The 17,058-nt window shown below is 48.9% G+C and overlaps 1 protein-coding gene across 1 annotated transcript; it reads right to left on the bottom strand.

Annotated features, from left to right (window-relative positions):
* Positions 1-8,530: 8,530 nt before the first annotated feature.
* Positions 8,531-13,786, bottom strand: SPMIP5 (sperm microtubule inner protein 5). Its single transcript, XM_090279563.1, has 5 exons — positions 13,744-13,786; positions 11,187-11,417; positions 9,345-9,531; positions 8,795-8,895; positions 8,531-8,673 (listed from the first exon to the last, which is right to left on the bottom strand). The coding sequence occupies exons 1-5, from the start codon at positions 13,784-13,786 to the stop codon at positions 8,531-8,533; spliced, it is 705 nt and encodes a 234-aa protein (XP_090135689.1).
* Between the last annotated feature and the right edge of the window lie 3,272 nt (positions 13,787-17,058).

The following is a 17,058-nucleotide window of genomic DNA, read 5'->3' on the forward strand; positions in this document are numbered from 1 at the left end:
CTATTCCATAACATGTTATGTTAAATGAACAACAAATTAGTTTTCCTTTTACTGGCTTGAAATGCTAAGAGTGCCATTTATTCCTGACCTTCAGGAATATGAGATACTTTAAATGACAACATCAAAAGAGCGCTCGTTAAAAACGCAGGCTACTTTGGACGGCATATTATTGCTTATAAGTATAGCATGTGCCAGTGTCGCCCACTTCAGCCTCCCATTTGTGTCTCCCTGGTATACATTCCGGTTGGCATTTATTGTTCTCCTGCATACGTTGTCAAATTCCTTAATGACGGCTCTGATGAAGGTGTAGAGCTCGGTATATATAAATTACATCTGCTACCATATAATCAGTGTTATCTATTAGAATGCTATTTATGACAAACCGTGTTCCAAATAAAAATCGAATTGATTTTTCTGTTATTTGAAGAGGGTGCCGCGCACAGCAAGCCTTTGATTGAATCTTAAACACTTTAATGCTCGAGTTTTGTTGGAGGCAGATCAGAAACGGAGTTCGCACCATTCACAAAGCTAAAACAATTTGTAAGACGACAAAATCACATTTCAAAAACATCTTTATTTTCAAGCCCAGGGAATGAATTTGGTAAAAGCTATCGTTACAGGGACGCAAGGTAACCAACAGAACGGTGCAGGCACTTCATTTCTATGCATCCATTTTCATCCAAATTAGATTTTAACTTTAATGCAGGGTGTGACAAGCCTCTACCAGGCCTTTGTTTCTGCCTTTCCTCCCGAGCCACTGCAGGCTTTTTGTCAGCCAGTCTGAGCTCCATGTCACCCCATCCCTCTCTCAGCAGTGGGTTGGGCTACATGCTCCGTGTTCTGGGTGCGTGGGGATTCTGTTTCGCAGCCCCCTCCAAAGGGCTCTCTCTCAGGAAGGCACCTGCTTGACTCCTATTGCTTACAATACAAATCACTTGCGGCCAGATCATGGCCAGCATCATCCCTGTGGGTTAATTTGTGGTTTGGAGCAGGGATTGGGGAATTAGGGCTCAATAGGCCACCTGTTTGGGTAGCAGCCCTTCAGCTAAGAATGGATTTCACATTTTTAATGTTTTTTTTTAATTCAAAACAATATTTTATGATACGTGAAAATGATATTAAATTAAAATTTCAGCGCTATAAATAAAGTTTTATTGGAACACAGCCATACTAATTAATTTACATACGTATCGTCTTTTCTGCTAAAACTGCAGAATTGAGTAGTTGCCATAGAGACCATCTGGCTCATGAAGCCTAAAATATTTGCTATCTGCCTTTTGCAGAAAAATTTCCAACCCCTGATTTAGAAGGTAGGGCCATAGTAATTGATATCCTATTAAAAGGGTTGTCACTTTCAAATAAAAGGCTGATCCAGCACAATAAATCTAGTAAAAAGGTTTTCTACACATATTGCTAGAAAGCCCTTGGAATGTTTATAAGTAGATAAAATTAGGACAAAGGGACAATCAAAACAACCCCAACATTTGCAAAGCTGTAGACGTGATAAATGTGCACACAAATTATAAATCAGAAATGCCCTTAGACAAATAGGTTTAAAAATAATTTAATCAGCCCCCCCCCCAAAGTGGGTTTTGTTTAAGCAAATAAAAGTGCTTTTAGATAAACTGGAGCTGGGGTCTGGGACTTCGGGGAGCAGGGAGAGACGGGGAGAGCTGCCCTTGGCGTCGCCTTCGTGAGAACTCGTACCATAAACAGGCCCGTAGGACACGGAGGCTGGGTGCCCAGCTCCTCTAGGCCATGGAGTGCCTGGTGCCCTTTCCTGGTGATACCCCAGGCTGGTCAGGAAAGATGGGGTACACACTGCCTCTCAGCCTTTGGAGAATCCAGACAAACCTTGTTTGCATCTAAATATGGGCATGGACTTTTTGTTGGGAACATATCAGTCTCCTTGGGGGGGGGGGGGGCACCTGTATTTTTCCTGACTTTCAAAGACTGGCGGAGACTGGTGAACCCCACCCTGCCCTTGAGCCCAGCCCTATCAGCTGCTGAGGAGACAGCAGATAGGGGTTCCACCTGCCAGGGCCACCTCACCTAATGGCAGCTCCCACTTGTGGTGTGCTCCCTCTAGGCTGGGCACCAGGGGAAACTTTGGATGTTTAGAGAAGAGAGAGTAATGTGCTTAAGGAACCCAGAAGCCTTCTGGGAAAGAAGAAACCAAGACCCCAACTCAGAAGTCTGGGGTTGGGTCTGATGGGCAAGGCCTAGGAGCAAGGCAGAGAGGTGCAGACGTCTGGTCTTGAGCCTTAAATGAACTTTTAATTTTCACCTTTTTATAGTTCCTTTCTTGTGCTGTTATCTGTGCTCACAAGGAAGCAGAAGGCCTGTGAGTTTTACGTTAGCGAAATGCTGGGCCGAGCTCTTCATGTGTGTGACCCCATTTCATCCCCCCAAACAGCCTCATGAGGAAGGTGTTAGTGTTGTGCAACAGAAAACTGCGCCTTCGAGTGCTTGTTTCCCATGAAGACCATTCGGCAGGTACGGGGCACAGACCAATGGGACGAACCCCAAGCCCGGCTCTCAGCCCCCGTGGCTGTGTCTTTCTGGTTTTATCACACTCATTCCACTTCTGTGTTTCTCGTGTGTCCTCTCCTCTCTTTCCTTTCTTTAATCGGTTCGACACTGAAACTGTGACTGAATTTGGAGTCGTTTGTGTTCCTGTTACAACGACCACAGAGGAGGTTCATGAGACATGGCAGTGTGTGTGACGGTTAAGTGTGCAGATTCTGGCCTTGGGGTGCCTGGGTTCAAATCCTGGCTTTGAAGACTTTGACTGGAATGTCATGCCCAAAGGAGACATGCTTGGGTTCTGGTTGTTACCAAAAAGCCCTGAAAAACTAGGATTGACTTTCAAAGGTAACAAAGCCCATGAGAAAAAGGCCTGGCACCTTGGTTGGTTGTGCGGTCCATGGTGCTCTCTCCAGGGAAGGAACGAAGGTTGCTTTCCTGAAAGATGGTTATAAGGGACCTTAAGGCACAATGGAAAACCAGAAGGACTTGGAAAAGACAGGTGTTTATAGGCAAGGCTGAATGCCAGGTATGTGGCTCAGCTTCTGTGCCCCGAAGGGCAGACTAAAGGTCACCCTAAATGCTCCTTGTGTAAGTTCCAGCAAAGCAGACTTAAAGATCATATGTGATCATTTGCTGTTCTTATTGTGTTTATGCAAATGAAAGTGATAAATTTAAACTGGACTTAATGCAGTCCCTTTAATGACAAGGAGGGTAATCTTAAGGAGAAAAACTGTGAATCAAGGAAAATCACAATGCTCAGTGGTAGACTATAAAGTAGTGCAGCTAACTGTCTTTAAAGTTTCTTTTTATTTAAAGTTTGTTTTCATTTGAAAGTTAAACTAGGTCTGTGGCATCATCAAAGATGCTTAATTTACAGGCAAGAAGAATGTCAAATGCCTTCCAACTAGACAATCTAGCAGATTTAGAGACTGGTTTGTGGGTAATGTTGCATAAATTAACATGTGTTTTCTGTTTTCAAAGGGCATAAGCCTACGATCTCATTACCTGCGTGATTGTTTGTACGTATAGGCCTCACTTAATCCTGTCTGCAGCACTGCCTCCTGAGACTCAACGGTTTGGCTGAACTAAGTGGCTGGGTTGGTGAAGAATGGGGTGGTCTGTGGGCTTCACCTTAAAACAGGTTTCTCTTTTCTATCCTAATGGCTTAGACAGAAAGGGCCCACAGGTCTGAGAGGGGGGAAATTCTAAAACATTCCCCTCAGCCCAAACTAAGTATAGTGGACAAAAGGGTTTTGGACAGGTGTGACGTGCCTGGCACACCTTCCTCCAAAGAAGTCCTTTTTTCCCCTAATTTGGGACATTGAAAAATTAATCCCTGCCTTTTGTCATCTAGGGGTTATGGGTTGAATGATGCCTTCTAACCCTGTTGCCAAATCTGTTGCCCCGAAGATACAACAAGGATGCCAGCCTGTTAAACCAAGCACACCATGTCCCGGGGACAGCCAGCTGACCTGGAGTCTGCACGATCCTTCCCCATGTGGGAAGGCCACCCTCCCCTCCACACCCCCACTCTCATTAGGGATTTTTGGACCCAAGGGTAGGTAGGACAGCGACCATGTCCAGCTTGAAGCAGCTAAAGGAGCACGAGACCTTTGCCCATTGTCCTTTATGATTATAAAGAGTCTTAAGTATAAGGGGGGGGGTTGTTATTTTTTATTGTTATAAAAAATTAGTTAATTAATTTTTTTAAAGAATAATATAGGAAAGGGTAAAGCTGGAGAACTTGTATGCAAGACCCATGGACATGACCTAGGGGGTGTGGGATTGCTGGGGGAAGGGGGGTACTGGCCAGAGGGGAGCAAAGCAGACAAAATTGGAACTATTGTAACAATATAATCAATAAAATATACTTTGAAAAAAAATCCTGGCTTTGCTAGTTACAGCCTGTGTGGTCCTGAACAAAGTACTTAACCTCTGTGTGCCTCAGTTTGCTCCCCTGTAAAGTTAAAGTATTTATACTAATGAAGTAATCAATTCTGGGTACAGGGCTTAGGCCAGAGACTGACACTAGCAAGCTGCTGTTCTCATTGTTCGCTCATTACACCTGTTCTGCCTGCCTCGCAGCGGGGAATCCTGGGAAAACAGCAGCAGTGAAAAGAGCACTCAGTTAGGTCCCAGGAGCCCTGGGTTCTGAACCCGTCTCTGCTACCAGTCCCTACCCCTCACCCAGGTCAGCTATCACAATGTTCCTGGGTCTCTTTACCCCAAAGGTAATTGATAATAAAATTTACTGAGCTTGTGCGGGCTAGGTTTACCTGCCCAATCTCTTACCTTCCTACACACGCTGCTGGGTAGGCTCTTTCATCATCTTCTTTTAACAAACTAAAATTTGAAGCTCAGAGACGTTAAGGAAATATCCAGAGTCACACAGCCCTGCAAAAGCAAGAGCTGAGATCTGAACGTGGGGAGCCTGACTCCTGGCCACAGGCTTTGTAGCTGGTGCTGGAGCAAAGGGAGAGCCATGACTGAGAGCCTGTTCAGAACCAGCTGGTCACCCTCCTGGATGGGAGTGGGGACAGGGAAACTATGCATCCCCACCCCACAGCCACCATGGAGGTCAGACTATCCCAACAAGAGGCCCTGATCACAAAGGCAAACTTACAAGTCCGCACCCTCTGCTTCTTCAGCCTTTCCAGACTCAGGGAATTTTGTCTGATCAGGTAATGGAATTGTTGTCAGTGGCAAGAATGAGCTCATTAAGGATGCAGCTTGTGCTAATAATGATAATTTTCTGAGCAGTAACATCACCTCTCTACCTCCCCCGACAGACGACGCTCTAGAAATTATAGGCTAGGGAGAAACAAAAAGGATAAAGATTAAGGAAAGAATAGTGATGCGGAATGGCTTCAACAAAAGGAGTTACAGATTTGCACAGTGAACTTGATGATCTTAATCTTGAAGTTGCAGAGAATTAGATACTATTAAACAATTATTTTAAATTGCCTTTATTCAATTTTGTTACCTCTGTGATGGGGTGGTTGTTTTTTTGTTTGTGTTTTACAGTTCAAGCTGTTTTTTTAAAGGTCGGTGCCGAATGAAATCGTCAGGGACTTAAATTTGGATGCGTGATGTTATGCCAAGGATGAGGTCAACGTGAGGGCAGTTTCAAGGAGCTGTTTTGGCCCTGGCTCCCCTTAATTTCATGGGCAAAGATCTCCATGACCTTGAGCCCAGAGCAGTCACCCATAAGCTCTGTGGTTTGGGAGAGGGGACCAGCCAGCTTCAACTCCCACGTGGTTCATTTCTGAGGGGCCTTCAGAGGTGATGCGGCTGGACCCCTCCGGCCCAGGCACGTGAGGGATCTATCTCCTGGTTTCCTTTCTGGGACTTTGTGAGGTCACTTTCCGGAGCTTCAACAAAACTGAGAAAATCCCAACTGTTCTCTGGGCCCTTTGAAGAGAATGCCAGCCAGCTACCTTGTACTGAAATGTAACATTTTCTTCTAACGTACAATCACTAAAAGATTAACATGTCTTCTAATCAATTCAAGTAAGGATGCTTAAAATAACGTCTCTTCCTGATTACATCAACAATAGCTGTTGGCTGTGGACAATTGGGGAAAAGAACACAAACAAGAAAATAAAAATGATGAATAGCACCATCATCTAAATAACCACTGTTAGCATTATGGGTTAGCTCCCTCTACCCCCTCCCCTCTCTCTTTAAAAAAAAAAACAAAAACAGGATTTTGTGTGTGTGTGTGTGTATGTGTGTGTGTACACAAGGGTTTGCTGTTATTATGCCTGCTTTTTTTTTTTGCATGTATTATATCAAATATTTTTCCACTACAGTGTTCTTCTATCACATTATTTTTTAATAATCAAATCACTGTAATCCCAGGTCCCATGGGGTTTGGGCTGTTGTTCTGTTTTGTATGACATTCATTCTACACATCCTTGGCTGTTTCCCTGAACCATGTCTGGTGAAACCTTGGGCCTCTTCTCAGAACAGTGTTTTTAAATGTAAAGTAAAACCCTGACTGGTATGGCTTGATGGGTTGGGCATCATCCCGCAGACCAAAAGGTCGCCAGTTCAATTCCTGGCCAAGGCACATGCCTGGGTTGTGGGCTGTGTCCCCAGTTGGGGACACGCATTGGGAGGGAACCGGTTGATGTTTCTCTCACACATCGATGTCTCTCTCCTTCTCTTTCTCCCTCCCTTCCCCTCTCTCTAAAAATAAATAAAATCTTTAAAAAAATAAATGTAAAATACAGGAGATTGCAGAGGAAACTAATTATATTGAAATAGTATCAAAATAGTAGAAAGAATAAATATATGAAATAGCATGTTTCTTTATACCTATATTGAATAACAATATGTTAGAGAGTATAGTGGCTCTAATAACTGCAATAGTTACAAAGTAATTCCAGCTGTTTGTAACAAATGTCTTAGGACGTGAAAAGACCTGTGATTTCTTTTGGGCCGAGGCAGCGATTTTCGACCTTTTCCATTTCCTGGCACACATAAACTAATTAGTAACATTCTGCAGCACACCAAAAAACATATCATATTTTTTTGCCAATCTGATCATAAATAGGTATAATTTCGAGTCATTTACACCAGACAGCTATTGCTGTGTTGGCTGTTGTCTTTAAAAAAAAAACTTGAAAATCTAAGGGGAAAGGGGTCAGTGCCCCTGACTAAACAGTCAGGTATTGTAGGTTTTAAAAATTCTTGTGGCACACGGGCTGAAAATCGTGGGGCTAAGGAGACAGGTACAGCTGTAGTGTGTCCCCTACCTCCATAAATGAAGGCAATACTGAGCTCCATTGCAGGTTAGTGAGAACAAAGATGTAACTTTTTTTCCTCATCAAGTTCTTTTTTCTCATCAAAGACATGACTCCTGGTTTCTCCCACGGCACCGTGGGGGTCCAGGGAGCCCCGGTGAGAACTCCTGCCGTGGACAGACCCCCGGGCATAGCTCACTAAACCTCTGGCTCCGCACGTTTCCGGGTCTCCGATGCCGATGGCCTCCCGTCCCAGCAGCTGTTTTGACTTCCTCCGCGTGTCAATGGCTCCTGAGTGAGGTCAGAGAGAGCACCTGTCAGTGGCAAGAGGATGTTAGCCAGTGTTATGTGTTGAATTGTGTCCCCCCGAGAAAGGTATGATGAAGCCCTAATCCCTGGAACCTCAGAATGTGACTTATTTGGAAACAGGGTTGTTGCAGAGGTAATTAGCTAGGCTTAAATGTGGTCGTACTGGAGAAGGGCAGACCCTGATCCAATGTGACCAGCGTCCTTATAAGAAGACAGCCATGTGAAGACACGAAGACACTGGGACGCCATGTGATGACAAAGACAGGCTGGAGCTATGCACCGAGGAACACCGAGGACTGCCGGCAAGCCCTCTGGAGCAGGGAAGACGCAAGGGGAGATTCTCCCTTAAGGTTTCAGAGGGAGCACAGTCCTGATAACTCCTTCCATTTGGAGGCTTCCAGAAACATCTGTTTTCTTACGCCACCCAGTCTGTGGTGCTCTGTTACGCCACCCCTAGGAAATTAACCCGGCTGCTGTCTGCCAGCCGGTCTCTCCTGGGCACCGGGATTCTGAAACACCAGGGTTGGGGTGGGCTGCATGTCTGTTGATGGTGTCGGGGCTACCATGTCAGGGCCCAGTATGGCTTGTGAGGACCACCAGGGTAGAGGGCTGGGCAGGGCTTCAATCACAGCCTGGTCCAGGTGCACCTCAGGGTTAGGAAGAGATGGGCCCCACCTGGCTCTTCATAACCTGGAAAAAAACCACCGAAGCCCCTAGCATGCTGAGAAGTAACCTCTTTATTCCCACAGGACAATCACAGGCCTTTCTCATACATGGCACACTATTGCCAACCAGTCAGGTTGCTGGGGTCCGTGAAAAAAACTCTTTAAGTTAGAAGACTTCTCTAGTGCCTCTTGGGGTGTGGATGAAGGGCTGACTCCCTTGGGAGAATGTCAAGCTTCTGAGCGCTCCCTAGATCAGCTCTCCTGGGGAGGCTGTCTGCGTTAGCCTTCTGCATACTTGGAGGACAGTGGCTCCAGATAAATCTTCCTGTTGCACGACACATTTTGTCCCTGAGCACAGCCACATGTCACCAGAGGTCTGGGGTCCTCCATCAGGGGTTTTCTAAGGAAGGGACAGCTTCCACCTGGAAGAGAAACCATCCCCGTGAGCCGTGGTCAGGTGCTCCTGTGATGCAGAGAGGCCATGCAAATGTTTTCTCCCCTTTCTAAGAATAGTGGGAAGGGAGGGGAAGAGTCCTGCCTCACCTGGAACAGAGAGATCCGGGTATTTCGGCAGCAACCCTTCATGCTGCAAAACTTCTGGAGAAGGAGCTGGAGGAGGTTGCGTGGACCTAGCTCCATATATTCTAAAGAAAGAACAGAAGTCTTTCAGAGTTACTCCTTTTATTAATATTTTCAAAAGTTCTAACCCCTACCATTTATCCTAAAGGTAAGGATTATCATCTCTGTTTTACAGAAGGGAAAGCCCTCCCTCAGCACCCTGGGGCCTTAAGTTGCTCCCAGGGTGGTGGCTCTGTTGGTTTTTACTGTCAGCCTCTCCCTATAAACCAGCAAAGGCCACAAGCAGGACTCGGGAGAATGCTGAGCACTGGTGGGGGGGTTGGGGGTGGTGAGAGTTGGGGGGCAGAGGACACAGGGTAGCCGGCTACTAGGCAGGACCTGCAGTAACAAACGAAGCCCCATGTACAATAAATCAGACACAGAAGTAGTCCTGGGGCTGGGATGGGGGCAGCTGGGAGACTCAGGCCCAGACCTTCCCCTTGTTACCTGTGGTTACGCCCCGAGCCAGACTTACTCCTCGTATGGTTTCAGGCGTGACCTCTTGGCTTGCTCCACAATATCCAGGAAGTCCCTGTAGCAGTCTCTGGCCATGACGGTGTACCGGGTGGCACAGCCTAACTCGTTGACCCTGGCTCTCGGCAGGTAGCCCCCCCAGCCAGGGATCGGGGGCTCCTGGAGAGGTTTCTTTATGTATTTGAGTTCTGTAAAGAGACACCGCGTTTCCTGAGGGTTTTGAGAAGCCCCACCATGGGCAGTGCTCCCAGGTCAGCTGGCATCCCAGCGGTTAGCTCTGGTGCTGCCCAGGCCTGTGGACGTCCTAACCACAGCTGCCACTGGCTGGCTGATGCTCCGTGACGGGCACCTTGGCAGGGGCTATACATATAGCCTCCGACTTCATTCCCTTGCAAACTGGAAGAAGTTGTTACTGTTATTACCCCCATTTTATAGAGGAGGAGACTGAGACTTTAGAGGTAAAGAGAAACTTGGCCAAGGTCACACAGCAAGAAAGTGGTAGGGCTCAGATTCAAACCCACATCCGTCTGATACTTAAGTCCTTGCTCTGAAACAGATCCTGCTGCTTTCTCAGATGAAAAGCTTCAGACATGGCTCTTTGACAGTTTACATAAGGGAATCAAAAGAAGCACCTGCCCTGATCAGCATGGATCAGTAGGTTGGGCGTCATCCTGCAAAGCAAAGGATCACCAGTTCGATTCCTGGTCAGGGCGCATGCCTGGGTTGCGGGTTTGGTCCCCAAACAGGGCATGTGTGAGAGGCAACTGATGGATGTTTCTCTCTCACATCAATGTTTCTCTCCTTTTCTTTCTCCCTCCCTTCCCCTCTCTCTAAAAATAAATAAAATTAAGAAAGAGAGAAGCATCCAGACTGGGAGAAAGCACTGGGAACCTGTCTGCAGGTCATAAGCGACTCTGGCCAGCTGGCTGACCTTGGGCAATTTCACATTTATGAGATGAAAGATTACTGCCCCATCTGCCTCCTCCAGTTGCTGTAAAAATCAAATTAGGCCACTGAGTCCCACAACCTCAGAGCTGGAAGGCAGCCTAGGGAGCATCTTGTCCATCCTTCCCTTGCGGTGGATGAAGGAGTTAGAGCCCAGAGAGGGGAAGCAACCTTCCCTAGGTCACACAGCAAGAAGTTGCAGAGCTGGGCTAAATCCCAAACCCTTAGGCAAATATTCTTTACAATATCTTAGAAAAATTAAAAGGACAAGAAAGGTGTCCTTGAAAGTCCCCACACAATTACAGTAATAACATGAAAGGCAATCAGTCCGTTACTTTTCCTATAAGCCTTTAGACCAGAAAAACAGTCCAGGGCAAATCACTGTTGTGATTATTAATATTACATAGTTATATTATCAGTTATTTTTGTGGTTGTTACTCAGGGCAAAACCCCATCCTGTCCAGCTAGTACCTGGAGGAGCTGGGTTCCAACATAGGTGTGACCTCAGACAGGGACATTCCCTCTCGAAGCCTCACTCCCCCATCTCTAAAATGGGAATGACAGTGTCTCCCTCACAGGATAGTTGTGAGTGGTTGATGAAGAAATGGTGCCCGGCACAGAGAAAGCAGAGAGGCAGCCGCTGTCTGAACATTTCACGGTGACTTACCAGGGGCTCTCAGTTCCTGTCATCCTGTCCCCTGACCTGTGTCCCTCTCCCCCTGGAAATGTTTCTCATTTTAAGGAACTGGGCCTTTCCCTTTTCACTGCCCCCTGGGGATGTGGAACAGTGCTGGATTCTGAGTCCTCTGTGGTGACAGCTCCATGGGCCTGCCAAACCCTGCTAGGCCCTGCCCTTGGGCCTGGGGGGTGAAGGGGGCTGCTTTCAGGGAGCTGGTACCCAGATTCAAGGGGTGGTGATGCCGATCATACTGGTGCGGCGCCCGCAGGACCGTCTCCTCGGAGCAGATGGGCTTCAGTCTCCGCGCTGGGGCCACGGAACAGCGCAATTCCTCCTGCTGGTCTTTGTAGCGCTGCGTTTTCTCCTGGAAGGCTTGCAGACACTGGGACATGTTGTCCTTGCTGGAGGTGTCCTCGCAGCTCAGGTACGGGATGAAGCCCGCAAGAGCCGACGGAATCGCAGCCTTCAGCAAGGACTGAGAACCTGCCGAAACGCCCCAGAATCTCAGCTCATGACGTGGCATTTCTTCCCTGGCCAACAATGCTGCGTTTTTCCAAAGGCCATTAATACAAGCGGGGCTGATGTTTCCACGGTGGCGGGCCCTCCCAAGGCCAGGAGAAAAATGACCTTGGAGCCGGGCAGGGAAGACCCGTTTCAACAAAGGCGATGACAGTAATGTTCTTTGATAGCGAAGCCCCTGATGTCAGCCTGAACGGTAAAATAGGGAAAGCGTGTAATGGGCCAAAATGATAGACTGAGGAGTAATTGAAATTATTCATCTTTTTAGAGAGAAAGCTTATTTTCCTTGACACTTCCCAAATGCAATTTGGGATCTTTTTTGTCGGACCATCGGGAAATTGCGGGCTTATTAAAAGCAGAGACCTATTATACAAAATGGTAAATTCATTATCTGCGAGATCGAGCCCTGGAACAATTTTTCACCGTTTCCCAGCAAAATAACAGATAATCATCACCATTAGTGTAGGTAAAACACAACCATCTACTTAAACTGGGTGCCAAAATCCTAAGTACTGTCATATTGTCACAATGAAACCACTTCTAAAAAAAGAACAGACGAGAAAAAACTGGTTAAGAAGTTGCGTTTAAACTGCAAAATAAATAAGCTCACTCTCATAACTGAAGCCCAACATTTTTGCCCCTGTCCCCAGGTAAGGAGCACCCGGCTTCGGAGTTGAAAGCAGCAATCTCTGCCCCCGTACACCTTGCAGGGAGCCACCACTCAGAAGAACCTAATTACGAGACTGACCTTGAAGTCCTCTGCCCACCAGCCAGTCTCCCCAACCCTTGGGCCATGAAAGCCTACCCTGATGTCACGGGGGAGACGGTAGAAAGCCAGGGGCCTTGCCACAGCGGTTTCTCCTCCATCAGAGGCGACTTTGATGAGCACAGATTCTATAAAATCGCACAGATGTACACACACAGGAACACAAGCTACCTTTAGTGAGTCTTGCTAAGCGCCAAGACATTTTAAACAGGCTGCGTATGCTGGCTCCTTTAATCCCCACCACAATCTTATTTTAAAAATTCATTATTACCCCATGCAGTTGGTTGAACTGTGTCCCCCAAATACATTTAGACAAGTTCTCACCCCTGGTACCTATAAATGTGACCTTATCTGGAAATAGGGTCTTTCTTTGCTGATGTAATTATGGATCTGGAAATAAGATCATCCTGGATTTAGGGTAGACCCTACATTCAATGCCTGGTGTCCTTATAACAGGAAGGGACGGGAAGATTTGAGACACAAAGACACAGATGACACAGGGAAGAAGGTCACTTGTAGAGTCATGTGGAGATGGAAGCAGAGACCTCAGGGATGCTCCCACAAGCCAAGGAATGCCTGGGGCCACTGGAAGCTGGAAGAGGTGGGGGAGGGTCCTTCCCTGGAGCCTTCAGAGGGGTCACGGCCCAGCCGACACCTTGATTTCAGACTTCTAGCCTCCAGAACTGTGAGACAGCAAATACACCCATTTTATAGGAGTTTGTGCTTACCGTAGAGAGGTAAGGAACTTATTTACAATCACACAGGCAATGGTCAGGCAGAAACTAGAGCCTCAGTTTGTTTGAACCCAGAACCTGTTCTCTTAATCAACCAGTAGGACCAGGAGGCAGCTGGGCAACCTTGGGATGTGGCCCCTGCATCTCCCCTCCTACGAACACCTGTATGTGAGAGCTGAGGACTGATTGGGGTCACCAGATTTGTCACAGAGTTGTGTCTCAGTAAGTTCTCGGTAGCCCAGAAGCCTCTACGTAGGGTAACCAATTGTCTAGGTGCCAAGGTCTAAGGCATTAATTAGCTGGAACACAGGACTTTCAGTGCTAAAACTGGGACCATTCTGGGCAAAGCAGGGCAGTTGGTCACCCTCCCCCTAAGGGACACAGGAAGGAATGGGGCCATAAGCACAGTTCTATTATCAAATGTGAGAAAGCCCAATATGGGAAGAAGGACAGGGCCATACGCATAGCACTGTGTGTAGCCTGGCCCAAATGCATTCAGTGGACATTCCTGCAGTGCTGCCTGCAGACCAGGTCACGTCCTGAGTTATATCTTTCCATTTATCAGAACCCAGTTATCAACCGCCTTCAGCCATGGGGTGCTCTTAGCAAGTATCTCAAAAGCTAAAGTGCCTGTACTGGCCCAGTCGGCCAGACAGACATGGGCAGTGGGCCAGAGCAGGGCCAGGAACCGGGACTATGGCTCTCGGGGCAGGCCCATCCGTGCAGGGCACGGCGCCACTTACCGCTGTAGCCTGGTGTGTGATTGGCGGCTGTCTCATGAAGGGCTTGGAAGACTCCATGCTTTTGCCCTCAGCTGATAACGGGAAGAGGGAATGAGGTTCTCACCAAATGCCCCTGCTTTAAGAACGCACTTCACGTGAGCGAGAGCCCTTGGCAGTCGCGTGACCTTGCCAGGGGGTTGGGATGGAGGGGCAGTGTCACCTTCTTACACAAAACCAGATGTGGCTGGTTTCCGTGACCAAACCAAGGGGCCTTCCCCTCTTACGTGAACATAGGCAACAGATATACATATCACCACCTACCAGGGTCTCCCCCTGTCCTGGGGGCCTCCCCCCATTCTGCCAACCTTCCATCTATCCCCCATCTGACAGTCGTGAACTGTACACACACTGTGGCCACCAACTGTGACAGACCTTAGGAATCAGAGATGAGCAAGACCCAGGGGCCCCCAGGTAAGGCGTAAGAACACTGGGGGAGGGGCTATTGAGACACCCTCACCCCAGAGCTTTTTCTGATTCAGGGGGACTCAGGTCTCGACGGTGGCTTTTGCTGCCCACACCAGCCCTCTCAGGATATCTGGCAGGGTCTGGAGGTATTCTGGGTTATCACAACTGGGGGATGGGGTGTTACTGGTACCCAGTGAACAGAGGCCAAGGATGCTGCTCAACATCCTGCAAAGCACAGGACATCCCCACAACTAAGAATGACACTGAGCTCTGCCTAAAGGGATCGGAAACCCCAAAAGGCTGGCATGGAGTCCAAGGTGGGTGAGCAGAGGGTGGAGGGGTCTGCTGTCACACCAGTTTGTGTGGATGCTGTCTCCAGAGCCAGATCCCTTTCCTCTTCAGGGGTGGCCTGTGGTCCCCTCCCCCGGGTGGGCCGGGTGCAGCATCTCACAGGTGCTGATGCTGCCAGCCCCCACCCCGGGGGCTCATCTCTTAAAAGTGAAGTCCTTCGGCCAGGACAGATGGCCTGGAGGGGGAGGGGAGGGCCACAGACAGGGTGAGTAGGCAGTGATGGGAACTTTTAAAGCAGTCCAGACATTTATAGACTGTACTAGGGGCCATGGCTGGCTGCAGGGCTGCGTTCTTATTAAATCCTCACAGCTACACTAAGGGTTAGTTCCTAATCAGGACCCATTTGATTGAGGGAAAAACACACACAGAGGTTCAGTAACTTGTTTGAGGGTTGTCACGTCCAAGGAGGTATGAACGGACTACCTCCAAACTCTGAGGGGCGGGATTTTGTTGCCCCAAAGTGAGCCGCTGGAGAGGGGGCCGTGCCCAGCGGGGAGGGATATGGCAGGCTGGGCAGCAGCGGACCCCACCCCCAAAGCCTGCCTGGAGGAGGTGGAATGGAGGAAATTAGATTAGATGTGCTAGAGGGTTGAGGTTGAGGGCCGGGCAATGAGCTTTGGAAGCATGGTACTTACGCCCCCCACCTCCTCCTCCCGACCCCCTCCGGAGTCGCTCACCTGGGCGGGCCAGGATCACAGCCTAGCGGAGCCGCCTACCTAAGCCTGGCCTCCGCCCCGCCTCCCGGCCTTTGTGAGCTCACCACCCGCCCCCGCGCGGAGTGGGTGGGGAGAAAGGGGAGGATGGAGCTCCCCGGGCTGCTCCTTCCCCCTTCCTCACCGACCGCAGCGTCTCCCGGGGGCAGGTGAACGAACCCCAGTGAGTTTGGGGGCGCCTCCCCTCCATGCCTCGCTCAGGAGTAGACCCACAAATAATCTGGTCTCCCAAACTGACCTCCTTTCTCGGTCTCCCCCAGCCGGGACCCTCTGGGTTTTGGAATTCGGGGTAGGTCAAACTGCCTTTTAGTGATGTGGGCCCTAGGGCAGACTGGGTTGGGTCCCCGAGGTCCCTGGGCGGGGGGGGGATCGGCGGGAACATCGCCCCTCCCTTGTGCTGAGTGGGGGCCAAACTCAGCGCCCCGTGAGAGACTGGTCAGTGCGGGCAGCAGCCCGGACGAAGGGAGGGAAGGAGGCCCGGGTCCTGGGCAGCTCTCAAATACAGGTGCTTCCCTCGGGCTTCTCCAATGAGCCTCTAGCCTCGTGTCTGTTTGGAAAGATGGCTTTCCAGCTGGCCGGACACATACCAGGGCAGTAACTGGCGGGGCACCGAAATGAAGGGATGCCTGGCGGAGTGGGGCTGTAGTCCTTTCCAACCAGCCTCAGCGTATGGGCACCAAGGCGGGGCCTGAGCCTTCATCTCCCTGCGTGGACACGGAGATGCCCCTGCGTGACAGCGGGGAGGAGGGGCCGCGGGGCCTTTACGCAGCACTGGCCCCAGCGCCTCCATGCACAGAGAAGGAAGTGGCCGCGTGACACTACTTTCCAATAGGCCTGTATTTGTTTACTGCACCTCCCAGCCTTCCCTACCTCACACTATCCAGAAGCTTCCAGAGCCAACTCTGGAGGGCGATCCAGACCTAGAGCCTGGAATCAACTCAGGGGTCTAGATACAGCAGCCAATCTGGTGCGCCCGCTGGGATGTCCGGAGCAACGCACCCATCCCGGACTTTGTGCCTTTTTTTAAACAACCTTCATTTGGGCTCAGCGGCGTTGTGGGTGGCCGCCCTGGCTAATCTGCGTTTTCTCTGGTTAGACCACTTTCTTCCGGCTTGGAGGGAAAGGGGGCTCATAGGCCTCAACAAAGCCTTCCTCCCCTGCAAACAGGGGCCAGTCTTGTTGGAATGAAAAGTGAATAAAGCTTGCAACACCGAGGCTAGGACCTGGAAAATCAATCTCCACCTGACACAGGAAGCAGGAGGAGGTCGGTAATGAGGCGTGTAAAATTCCATTTACACATTCAGAGCGGAAAAGAAAAAAAGAATTCTGGGCCGCATGAGATCCAGAGTTTTGTTTTATTAGACATCCGTGAAGGCAGAGTTTGCAGATACAACCTTGTCAAGTCGTGAGTTGCTGCAAAGTTCTGTGAAGTTTGAACGAGACCCATTTTAGAATAAAGTTCCTTATCCCAAGCAGATGAGAGGTGTAACATAATGGCCAACAACTTTTATAGTAGTCATCCAGTTAAGCCATTTCCCAGCATAAATATGCAGCTTAATCACAGCTATTTCATCTCTACAATGTGAGGTTCGATCGTCGACTAATAATGCATTTTGACTCCTGCTTATATTGGTGCATGCGATTCTTTGCCACCCTGGCAATTAACCAGACCTGGACTCTAAAAGCTAGACTTGATCTAAATACCATTCTAAGGATAGGGCAGGTTCTATAATCTGGACGCATCTTAGCCATCCCTTTGCAAAAATGCTTGTGTGTCTCCTCCTCGTTCTTGTAAGTTATCTGTCATTCAGCAGTTGTTAC

The sequence above is a fragment of the Furipterus horrens genome, unplaced genomic scaffold (assembly GCF_987537825.1).
Source record: "Furipterus horrens unplaced genomic scaffold, mFurHor1.1.pri manual_scaffold_5, whole genome shotgun sequence".
Taxonomy (NCBI): Eukaryota; Metazoa; Chordata; class Mammalia; order Chiroptera; family Furipteridae; genus Furipterus; species Furipterus horrens.